The sequence below is a fragment of the Sinocyclocheilus anshuiensis genome, unplaced genomic scaffold (genome assembly GCF_001515605.1).
Source record: "Sinocyclocheilus anshuiensis isolate Anshui unplaced genomic scaffold, SAMN03320099.WGS_v1.1 scaffold2305, whole genome shotgun sequence".
NCBI lineage: Eukaryota > Metazoa > Chordata > Actinopteri > Cypriniformes > Cyprinidae > Sinocyclocheilus > Sinocyclocheilus anshuiensis.
Window position 1 is genome coordinate 251,990 of NW_015552535.1, and position 12,666 is coordinate 264,655.

The 12,666-nt window shown below is 33.0% G+C and overlaps 1 protein-coding gene across 1 annotated transcript in view; it reads left to right on the top strand.

The window, feature by feature from the left end:
- The window catches only part of LOC107663746 (receptor-type tyrosine-protein phosphatase mu-like), a 313,414-nt gene that overhangs the window by 203,408 nt on the left and 97,340 nt on the right, over window positions 1–12,666 (top strand). Inside the window, exons 16-18 of the mRNA XM_016454059.1 lie at window positions 304–340; window positions 4,216–4,290; window positions 9,910–10,045. Of these exons, the coding sequence (XP_016309545.1) occupies window positions 304–340; window positions 4,216–4,290; window positions 9,910–10,045 (248 nt within the window). The remainder of the gene's footprint in view (window positions 1–303; window positions 341–4,215; window positions 4,291–9,909; window positions 10,046–12,666) is intronic.

A 12,666-nucleotide genomic window follows, 5' to 3' on the forward strand; every position in this document is an offset into this window, starting at 1 on the left:
GTCCACAGATGCACGACAGTACCCCGTGTTTCGTGGACGCCCCTCTGGCAACGAATCTCAACACAGACTGGACTTTCAGCTGATGACCAAGATACATGATACGCTTTTCATCGCGGGCAGGTAAGTCAGCACAGGATGTGGAAGCGAGATCTTCAACCGTTTGACCTGTTCAGACAGTTCAGATGAGCTGGTTGATGAACAGTAGAACTATGAGTAGTAATTTGTGTGTAAACCAATTCTTTCTCTCTCTCTCTCTCTCTCTCTCTCTCTCTCTCTCTCTCTCTCTCTCTCTCTCTCTCGCAGGAAACTAAGATCGATTGTGTTCGCGTGGCCACTAAAGGTGGGTCTGTGTGAGAGTAATGGAGTGCACTGATTGAAACATGTTCCCTAAAGCTGATTCCAGCTCGTCTGCAGAAACCAGTCACTGCACTGATCACTCACATATCTATATGCTCTATGAAACACAATGCATTATGACAAATAGTCAGCGAGAAAGTAAATAAGCTGTACTTCAGGCACATCAGGATGTTAAAATCGTAGCAGATATAGAGCGCAACAGTCTGGAAGTCAAACGAAAAGAAACGAAAAAACAAAGAAATCTCCACCAATCAGAGGATCGAAACAAGAAATTACATAAAAGTTCTTATATATTTATTTATATACTACTTATATATTATATATTGTTACTATATGCACAATCAATATCTATAAATCAAATAGTTTTATATTTCTCCTTCATTTTTATTTCATTATTTTCACTCGCAATGCTTCATGGGATTGTTCTTCTTTCCCTTCATTGATATTGTTACGTTTGCGGTCTTGCACCTTTGTTTTGATCACAAAAAACGTGCTATTTTAGTAATATAAAAAAGAAGAAGAATCATTGTGAAAAACTTCAAAAGTAAAATGGAATTACAGTATAAGATAAAATGCGTTTAACTGCCATTAAACACAATTAAAAATGACTATAATTATCACTACTCTTGAAAATAAGCTCAATTTTCTCAATGCAAAATGTAAAGAAAATATTACAAATGTACATTTTACATTTATAAATGTATTATTTAAATGTATATTAAAATTTATTTATTTTTACTGTAATGTGAAAATAACCATGTTTTAATTTTATTTTTTTATATCATAGTAATATTTGTTTTAATAACAATATTTTTTGCTTATTTCAGTGCTATTTTAGTAATATATATATACAGTATATATATATATATATATATATTATATATAGTATGTGTGTATATAAATTGTCCTAATTTGTAATTCGCTTTGAATAAAAGCGTCTGCTAAATGACTAAATGTAATGTAAATGTAATATCTTCACACAATGCAAAAAATCATTACTATTCTTAATGTTCCTAAAAAAGGCATAATTGTCTTAATGCAAAATAAAAAAAGTACAAAATATAGTTTGCATACATTTTTTTAGTTTTCAGCGAAAATAATGGTTTTAGTTTTAATTTATATATCATGGTAATATTTTTTTTAATAACTTTCATTAATCTTATTTAAATGTTATTTCAGTTAAAAAAACAAAGCAAAAAACTAAAACAGAATTACAATAATGTAATGTAAGGTAAAATGTGTTTAATAGTCATGAAAACACAATGAAAAAATCATTACTATTCTGTTCTTAAAAATAGGTGTAATTTTCTTAATACAAAATAATAAATTAATAAATCTCACTGAATTATTCATAGGTGCATCAGTTAAAAGTCCTTGAACCTGTGATTATCTGAAATCGACGGTAGTTTAATCAGAATGAACAAAACACACTGTCATTCTGTCTCATTGAAAACGCAATCACAAAATGTGACGTTAAAATGCAGAAGACGCAGAGTCTGACGGCTCTGAGGGGAGTCATCTCACGTCGTGACAGATGGAGAATCACTCCGATGGAAACTCCATGGCTTCGCGTACGGCGGTGGTGTTTTTGTGTTTTCTGACCTCTGGTGGACCGTTACGAGACTTTGGGCGGCAGTTAGCGACGCTCGGGCCGTTTCTCGCCGCTGTTTGTGATTTAATTGAGCACAGATGGTACATAATCTATTTTTCTGTCTACATGCCATGTCTCTAATGGTGTCAAGCCTGTTCGATGCAAATGAGAGTTTGTGGCTTTAGTTTTGCGAACTGTGAATTGTGATCGTGAAACCCATCTGATGCAGAAAATCCTCCATTGTTTGTCCAAAATGAAAATGCATTGACTAAAATCGGTTTTGCATGAACTATGGCGGCAGTTGCGCTCTATACCTGTCAATCATAACACATACAGACAGGTTTTAAACACTATAGGCCAGGGATCCTCAAATCTGGCCCATGAGATCCACTTTCCTGCAGAGTTTAGCTCTAACCCTAATCAAACACACCTGAGCATGCTAATCAATGTCTTCAGGATCATTAGAAATTCACAGGTAGCTGAGTTTGATCAGGGTTGGAGCTAAACTCTGCAGCGCATTGGACCTCCAGGGCAAGATTTGAGGAACCCTGCTATAGGCCATAAATGTCTCATAAACACATGAAGGGTAGATTTATAGTGTTTTCCACATACATGTCAAAAATGTTAATGCAGTAATTCACTGACCTTCAATGTCCAGCTGTTATTACTCACTGAGCATGTGAATAAAGTCTTTCTCAAGCTCTTTTCCAAAGCCCTTGTGAGCCGCTGCTCTATGAAACTGAAATACACCCTCAAAAGTAAGGGTTTGGAACACTACATAGGCAGCATACCTGCTCATTAGAGATTTACATTAGTGTGTTGCTAAGCTAGCAATGCAATACTTAAAAAATAAGCATAGAAATGAACAGAAAATACAAATATTGGGTAAAATAATCAATTTATAATTAGATTAGACTGTTTTTTGGTAGTTTGTGGTCTTTAATGAAATATATTTAAAAACAATGTTTCTCTTGACCGTTTGGCCAATTGAGTTTAGATTCTGGCAATGACTTTTCTGCAAAGAATACATAAGACGTTAACTAAAACTATTAATACCGTTTTGTTAATTGAAATAAAGCCAAAATAAAATACATTAGATAAAAGATCTAATATAAAAGATAATTAGATAAGTCATAATTATAAGAAAAAATCTAAATGTTAGCATACTGGGTCATAATTATGAGATAAGTCATAATTATAAGAAAAAAGCTCAAATTGATATACAAAGTCATAATTATGAGATAAAAAGTCATAATTGAGAAAAGGTCAAATTATGAGATAAAAGTCATAATTACGAGAAATAAGTCAAAATTATGACATAAGTCACAATTATGAGATAAAAAGTCATAATTTAGAAAAATCTAAATTATGAGATAAAAATGAATAATTATGAGATAAATGTGAGAAAAGGATCCAAATTATGGCATTAATAATTATGAGATAAAACGTCACATAATTGAGAAAAAGCCAAATTATGATATAAAAAGTCATAATTGAGAAAAGCCCAATTGTGAGATAAAAAGTCATGAGTACTGTATGAGATAAAAAGTCATAAATGTGAGAAAAGGGTCAGAATTATGACATACTAAGTAATATTTATGAGATAAAAAGTCATAATTGAGAAAAAGCCAAATTATGAGATAAAAAGTCATAATTACTATATGAGATAAAAAGTCATAAATGTGACAAAAGGGTCAAAATTATGACATACTAAGATATAAGTATGAGATTTTAAAAAGTCAGTTATGACATACCAAGTCATAATTATGAGAAAAAAGTTAGTTTTTATGACACACTTAGATATTTACATTTAGACATTTAGCAGACGCTTTTATCCAAAGCAAATGAGAACAATAGAAGCAATCAAAATCAACAAAAGAGCAATGATAAGCAAGTGCTATAACAAGTCTCAGTTAGCTTAATGCAGTACATGCAAAATATAAAAAGAAAACAGAAAATCTGAACTGAAATAAGCTTAAGTTAATGCGTTAAAATTACTAACTGTAAATAAATAAAAACTAAAACAGAAATAAAAAATAAACCTAAAAAGCAACGTAATAGGTCATAAAAATGACAAAAGCACACAACAAAATGACACAAAATGTCAGCAGAATGAGTTGTAAAGTGAAGTGCTGTCTGTGTCGGCGGCTCACGAGCGTCTGTCTGTCTCTCTGCTCTGCATTAATAACCTTACAGATGTAACGATGCCTCAGCATGTCTCTCTCTCTCTCTGTGCATGTTTGGCTGGATCTCTTCTCTTGTTCTAGCTGCCATTATTGTGACTCAGCTCACCACGCCGTATGTGCGTATCGCACCCGCTGCCGGCGACAGCCAACTAACAGGTCAGAACTTCCACCATCCACCTCGCTCTGTGTGTGTGTGTCAGTTTACTGTTTCCTGGCCATGTCCAGATCATATTTCACTCAAAAATAAAAAAAAAAAGGAAAAAATTATATTATTTTATATTTATGTAATTTAATATTTTTCGATTTTTATTGTTACATTTTGCATAAAGATTTAGCATTTTCCCCAAATTTTCATTACGGTAATGTGAATTTTTTTATTAATTTTTTTAGTATTAAGTTTTATTGTTATATTTGCATAAAATGTAGCATTTTAATTAAATTGTTATTAAAATAATGTGAAAATAACAATATTAAGTTTTTCAATTGGTTTATATATCATGGTAGTATTTGTTATGCTGCCCTACATGTATTCTGATTTTTTTTTAATCATCGTTTGTTAATGATTTTAATGAGAGTAATGAGAATCGTTGACAAGAAATTTACTAAAATAAATTAATAAATAAACAAGCTAACAAAAAAACTCAAACGTAAAATATCTGGATGCATTAGTAAAAAATTGTTAATTTTCTTGAAAATAATGTCACAATCAAAAAATAAACAAGCATAAAAATAACATTTTAAAAAATTTCAATCGCTATTCGTAATGTTCTTATGCTAAATATATTTTTCACATTTTTAATTGTAATTTTTAGGGTGAAATGTGAGCTAGATTTTCGTGTTTTTTATGTCTGTGTAAGTTTCTTTTTTTTATGTAGTGCAATATGGTATATTTCAGTATTTCTTCCATGTGTATTAGTGTAACCCGTGACTGTTGTGTAAAGCAGTGTTTGTTGATTCGTTTTAGTCCTGAATGGATGCAGGTTGAAAAGGTAATTGAGGATTTTCAGGGTTACTGTCCGTCTGATGAGCTTCATTTGATCCCTGCTGTTTGCTTCCTGTAGAAGGTCACTTTCCATTAGCTGAATCTGTACGCTGAATACACGCATTTACTGTGGAAAATAAACACCGGAGCAGGAGTCTCTAAATTAGCTCCTTTTTATTCAGCGCCGATGTCCGTCGAAGGAATCAATGTGACCCCGGCAAACCCGAAACCAAAGACCGCGGCATTTGCAATGCATGACAACCACATCCCTCCAGAAAATTACATTTCAATATTTACTGTTTGTTGAACAGTCCCAGGTGACGCTCTCATCTGCGGCTGTGAAATGCAGGGTTTCACCTTTCAATCGTTTAACTGTGGATGTTTAATGCTAAAGTGATGTTTTCTACAGACGAACGGTAAAGAGAAAATTGGCTTGTTTTTAATTAAACCTTATATAAACACAACTTCAGATCACTCGCCCCTTTAGCCCGTTACTGGATCATTGTGCATGATCATGGATTCAGTGCAGCATTTAATTCTGTTCCTCTAAATGTTTGCATGTTTGTTTGTGAGCGAGACATCTGAAGCGAGGCTGTTTATGCCATATTCGTCCTCCTCTTCGACCCCGCGCTGCAGCCTGCGGCCCGTCTTCAAACACTCTCTCTCGCCTCCATCCAGACTGAAGAAACTCAGACTCCAGAATGCAAATGAGCGTCATGACAATAACAAAAGCCTAGGGAGATGTATGCACTTATGCTAATAATTGTACTCAATTTCTTTTTTCATTTTCGGTCCAGAACTCTTGCGTTTTCATGATTTGCAGAATAAGGCGACAACATTTATATTGAAGTCGATATTGTTTCCATACAGTGGTTTTGTATGGAAGCTTATTTCTGCCACATGAGAGAAAAATCATGCATTGGTAAATCATAATTATGAGGCAGAAGAGTAAAAATTATGACATGACAATTAAGTCATGATTATGAGATAAATCATGATTTTAGTATTAGAAGTAACAATTATGAGATAAAGTTTAAATTATGGCACGAAAAATTGAAAATATGAAAGTATAAAGTCAAAATTAAGACACGCTAAGCAATACTTGAGATAAAAAGTTGAAATTATGACATAAATTGAAAATTATAAGATGAAAACTCAATTCTGACATAAAAATCATAATTATGAGATGAAAATTTTAATTGACTTAAATCGAAATTATGGCACGAAAAGTTGAAAATATGAGGTATAAAGTCAAAATTAAGACATTGAAATTGTGACAAAAAGTGGAAATGAGATATGAGATGAAAACTCAAATTATGATTATAATTATGAGATAAAAAGATGGAGTTATGAGCTAAAAAGTCATAATTATGAGATAAATGGTTGAAATTATGGCATGAAAAGTTGAAAATATGAGATATAAAGTAAAATTATGACATACTAAGCAGTAATTGAGTTGAAATTGTGACAAAAGTGGGAATTATGAAATAAAAGTCATCAAGATAAAGTCATTATTAGATAAAAAATTGAAATTATAGCATAATAAGTCAATTCTGAGATAAGTCATAACTGTGACAAAAAAGTCCTAATTATGAGATTAAAAAAAGTTTGAATTATGATGTCAAAATTACGAGATAAAAAGTCATAATTATGGCATAAAAAGACATGAGAAGTTAAAATTATTACAAAAATAGAAATGATGGTATTAAAAGTCATAATTATGAAAAAATTAGTGCTGTCAAAATTAGCGCGTTAAAACAGGCGATTGATTTTTTACAGTTTAACGCGTTAAAAATATTTAACGCAGGGGTGGGGCCAGGGTACGCCGCTCCACTCACAACTGCTGTTTCTGTCACTTTTCTCTTGACAAGAAGTGCATTTATTCAGTCGCAGAACGTCTTTACGATCACATCAAACCGGAGACGTTTCAGACGCACGCTCCAACTTCACTTCAGCGCCAGGCGCGAGTCAAACGAGTACTGTTCTCGCAGCGCGTGCGCTTCAATTGCACGCACAAAGACACCGGCGTGCTGTAGCCTTTATCATTTCATATCAGAGAGCGAAATAATCTACGTGCATGTCAGTGCACCTGCGTGTGCATCTACGTGTCAGTTAAGTCATGAAGTTACCAAAAAGGCGATTAAAGCTGCCTTAAAACTGTGCATGCATGTAATATATTTTATATGAGTCACATTTAAGAACATGTCTCTGAAATGGTTTTCAAAACTGTCCTGGAGCCCAGCACTGTCTCCCTCATCTAACACACCCGATTCAACTCGTCAGCTCATTAATAGAGACTTTCAGACCTGAAGTGAGACAGAAACGGTAAAGAGAATTGTGAGAAAATACGATGCGTGTCAGATCCGCGTCATGTTCAGCAGCAGCAGCTCTTAAAGTAATAGCAGCCAAAACAACCTAATAACCAGCTGCTGTGATGTCTGTTCGTCAAGAACAAAAGGAAATCAATAACTTTTTATATAGCTTTAAGGATTCATCTATATTTAGTATATAAATGAAAAACTACATTCATCTATATGTTCACTTAAATTAGAAGTTATTTTTTAAAAGTCTAGTAAATGTTAAAATTGATAGCTATCAATTATACTGTAATGTTGAATGGCTAGTCAATGGTTAAATATTGGGGGAAAAAACAATTTTATAGAGACATGAGTAGTATTGGTATCAGTGATACTGGCATTCAGTCATAAAAAAAGATGCCATTAAACAAATATTAAAAAAATACTGTCTTTATGTTGTTTGTACATTAATTTGAAGATTTAATGTGAAATGATTGCAATATAAAAGTATATTTAAAAACTTTAATGTTAGGTGGGATTAATCGCGATTAATCTCAGAAAAAATGTGCGATTAATTTGTTAATTTTTTTTAATAGATTGACAGCACTAGAAAAAATGCATCACTTTTTATGCCATAATAGTATAATAATTTTATAATTATTATAGTCATAATTTTGACTTTTTATCTCATAATTATGATTTACCAAACCATGATTTTTTTTGTCTTATGTGGCAGAAATGGGCTTCCATAGTTTTGTGAGTATCTGCTGGGAAGCAGTTATTTTGTTGTTGTTTGTTGGGAATCACCTGCGGCAAAACAGAAACTGGAGTCCAAACGCAGAGCATCTGTCACCATAGTAACGGCAGCCCATAGACCCAGCTGATGGATGTTGTCAGGACTTGATTTGAAAAAAGCGTAGCAGGCAGGAGGAACCGATCCGCGGCCCGGCTCAAATGAGCGTCCCGTCCGCACTATTTTTCATCCTCTTCTCATTTAGTGCTGGAAATTGATATTTCATCGGGCATGCATCACATTATACAGTAAACAGGCAGACGCGCTCGCTCTGTTTCTCTCTGACCTCTCTATTCCTCCTCAGTGCCGCAACTAAAGCCGCTTTTAGTCCATTTAGATGGCAAACAGAGGAGAGTGATAACGCTCAGATGTTGCTCTTTATGTCTTTGTGACTTATAGTTTTCAGTTGTTTAATTAAAGTGTTAACTTTGTCTCCGATGTTTTTCTTACAATTGAAAAAGAAATGGAGAAAAAAGCTGAGATAAGAAGTCCTAATTGTGACCAAAAATTGTAATAATAGCATAAATTGGCAAAATATTTATATAAAAATTATTATTTTATAAAAAATTATTATATAAAAATTCTAACATTTCATAATTATGACTATTTATACAATAATTTTGATATATTATGCCATAATTGTGACTTTTGTTGTTGTTGTAACAATTAGGACTTTTTATCACAGCTTTATTTATCATAAGCAATTTTAGAAAAAACGTTTAACATAACTCTTAATTTCTATATTTAGACTTTTTACATCATAATTGTAACAAAATAAATTGTAATTATGAAAAAAAAGTCTAAATATGTTGACAATTGAAATAAAAAGTCAATTAACTTTCTTAGTCTAAATTCCCAAAATTGTAATTGAGAAATAGCTGAGATAAAAAAGTGAATCGTTGTGAATTGACTTTTTATAAAATATTTTATGATAAATATTATTTATCATAATATTTAATTATTTTTGACATTTTTTTATGACATACAAGTCTAAATATGGCATAAAAGTCTGAATAAATATGGCATAAAAATGATGAGATAAAAAGTTGACATTTAAATAAAATGTCGAAATTATGATATAAAAACTTATAACTGACAAAAAGTCATATTATGAAATAAAGTCACAATTATGACATAAAAAGTCTAAACATGGCATAAAAGGTACAAATTATGAGCTAAAAATTTATTCCTTTGTCTCTTCCTAAAACTGCTTAAAAGCTGAGATCATTAGATCTTTGGCGTATGTGGTGAGAAATGTTTGAGTTCATATTGAGATCTCTGATTGCATACTTTAGTGTTTTGTCTGATCTGAGCACAGTTTGAGGCATCTTCTCAAAACTCCAGAGGAGACACACATGAGATTCAGGAGTCTCCATGTTATCTCATTGCTGTCTAGGAGAAACAGCTGAGGTTTTAATGAGATATCAGTTGTGTTTGCTTCTTTTCTGCAAGCAAAGCTAGTATAATCAATGATCAACCGATCAACTAACTTGATTAATCGTCTGCTAATACTAACTTGTTTTATTAACAAAAAGCACAATCATATAAATCTTATTTCACTCATTTCCTGCTAGCAATGTTTTGTCAGTATTGATAATGTGCTGAATATCTGTACGTCACATGTCCGTCCTCATGAGTTGTGTTTTAATCGTGAGAACAGTGGCTCTCATTTCAGCCATGATTGTCTGGACTTCCTGTTCCAGGCGCTACGACCCGGAAGCCTGATGCCGTGGAACCCGAGAAACAGACGGATCACACGGTGAAGATCGCCGGCGTCATCGCTGGCATCCTACTCTTCGTCATCATCTTCCTCGGCGTGGTGCTGGTCATGAAGAAGCGGTAAGAGAGCTTCACTTCTGTTCAACAATATTTAATCCGATTAACATGAAATTGTGTTTAAAGCTGAAGTGTGTCATTTAAACACCACTGCACTCCCACCATCTGTCAGTCAAATAGATAGCCCCGCCCCCAAACTCACGTCATTGGCTGAGAATGTTTTGGAAGCATCACAGTGTTGATTCAAAGGGCCAATGACTCGCTAATAAAGACTCTGAACATTAAGATACGACAAAGTGGGAAAAATCACTTTCAAGTAATAATTATGCTGTAAAAAGCCGTAATAATGAGATGCAAAGTCGAAATTATGACATGAATAGTCAAAAATAAGCAATACTTGTTAATATGACAAAAAGTAAAAGTTATAAGCTTAAGGTCATAATTGTAACATAAAAGTATCAGTTATGAGATAAAATGTCATAATTGTGACAAAGTTATTATTATAAGATACAAAGTTGAAATTATGACATGAAAAGTCAAAAATGTGACGTACTAAGTATAAAAAGTCATAATTATGAGATGAAAGATTGAAATTTTGACATGAACTTTAAAATGTATAAGATTAAGTAATAATTTTGACAACGTATAAAGTCATAATTGTGACAAATGAGATAAAAGAAATCAAAATGGTCATGAAAAGACATAAATGAGATAAAAAGTCAAAATTGACATACTAAGCAGTAATTGAGATAAAAAGTTGAAATTTTGACAAAAATAGAAATGATGAGATAAAAGTTATAATAAAGAGATAGTCATAATAGTGACATAAAAGTATAAATTATTAAATAAAAAGTCGATTGTGACAAATGAAGTAGAAAGTCAAAATTATGACATGAAAAGTCAAAAATATGAGATCAAATAATGAGACAAAAAGAAATTATGACATGAATTTGAAAATGTGAGAAAAGTCAAAATTGACATACTACACTGAAAAAAAATGATACACATTTTTTTAAGGTAAGTGGTTGCAAACAATTTATTTTAGCTACATTTAAAAAAATGTTTCACGTTAATCAACTAAATTTGTTTAATTAAATGTAGCTAAAATAAATTGATTGCAACCACTTACCTTAAAAAAATTGTAAATTCAATGAATAATTTTTTTCAGTGTAAGCAGTAATTTAGATAAAGTATTATGACATTATGAGATGTAAAGTCATAATTGTGACATAAAAACTTACATAAAGTGATTAAAAATTTGAAATTAATTTATGCAGCACTGCACTCCCACCGTGTGTCAATCAAACAGGTAGCCCTGCCCCCAAACTCACGTCATTGGTCGAGAATGTTTTGAAAGTGTCAAACTGCCATTAATTCACTTACAGTGACTATGAACATTAAAATATGAGAAAGTATTTGAACGTGGGATAAAATGACTCACTTCAGCTTCAGAGAGCTGTTTAGAGCATTTAGAAGTCTTCAGTGTGTCCATGAACACATGAAAGTCAAATGAATCAATGCTGATTTTCTGTTTGCTTTTCAAACGGCCCCTTTTGTCAACTGAACACAGAATAATTGATTTGATCGCTCTGATAAGCACCATTACATGGTTTGTGGCACCAATACATGCTGCCTGATGAAATATTAATTTTTTTCTCCCCGCGCTGCTCTCAAACAAACGGCATCGCTTTAATGACCCGGCGACGGGAAATAGCACAATTATTTTCCAAGCTTATCTTGTGCAGAAAAAAGAAAAGAGCGAAATAAAAGCAAGATAAGAGAGAAAAATTGATGAAAGGTGCTTTTTTTTCCCAAAGAGTTTACATTAGATCCGTCCTGAGCTGGAGTAAAAGCCCTTGTTCAAACAGCCGACTCCAGTTCTGCTTTAGATTCAGAGCATGCTTTCAGTGGTTTCAGATGTAAATTGAAGGCAGGGCCAAGTAAATATGTTTTTAATGAGAGTCATTACCTTCTCAGAATAAGGGTATTTGTCTCTATTGATTTTGCTGTTGAGCCACAAAATGGCCAAACATTTGAAAAGGGATGCCTTCATTTTGCTGACGAGGCGATTTCCGTCAGATCGTTTATATGTGTCGCCCGGGCCGTTTTTAGCATAACGACCTTGCATCGCATGTTAAATCTCAGCGTAATTTGATGAGATCCATATCCACTGACATCAGTAATTGAGTCAGGACTGAGTTCACTACAACTAATAAACTTAGAGCGCTAGAACTGCTTTTGCAGCTCGCGTTTGTTGCAGAATTCAAAACCTGAGCCCAAACTCACCAATCCTGCCTGTAAAGAGAGCTAATCACCTGTTTCTGTCCTGTCCTCTCTCTCTCTTCACCCTGTACTAGACCTTTGATGCGAATGAAAATGAAGCTGTGAGAGATTGAAGAGCAGTCTCATTAATGAAACACAAGCTGAATGAATTAGTGTAAATTGTTCTTGCATAAATGATTGCGTTCGATTCAGTGCAAGCTTTTTGTGTGAGAATGTTTGCACAGAATTACTTCTGCTTGCGTTTCATGAATGAGGTCTAGTATTGATCGATATTTGACGAAACATTGAAAAGGTCTGTCTAGAAAACGTCAGGCCTCATTAAAAAAGCACAAGATGAACGTTAAGAAAATTAGGAAATTCTTACGTTAATGTTGCATTAATAAAAGAAGTGCAGTCTCAAA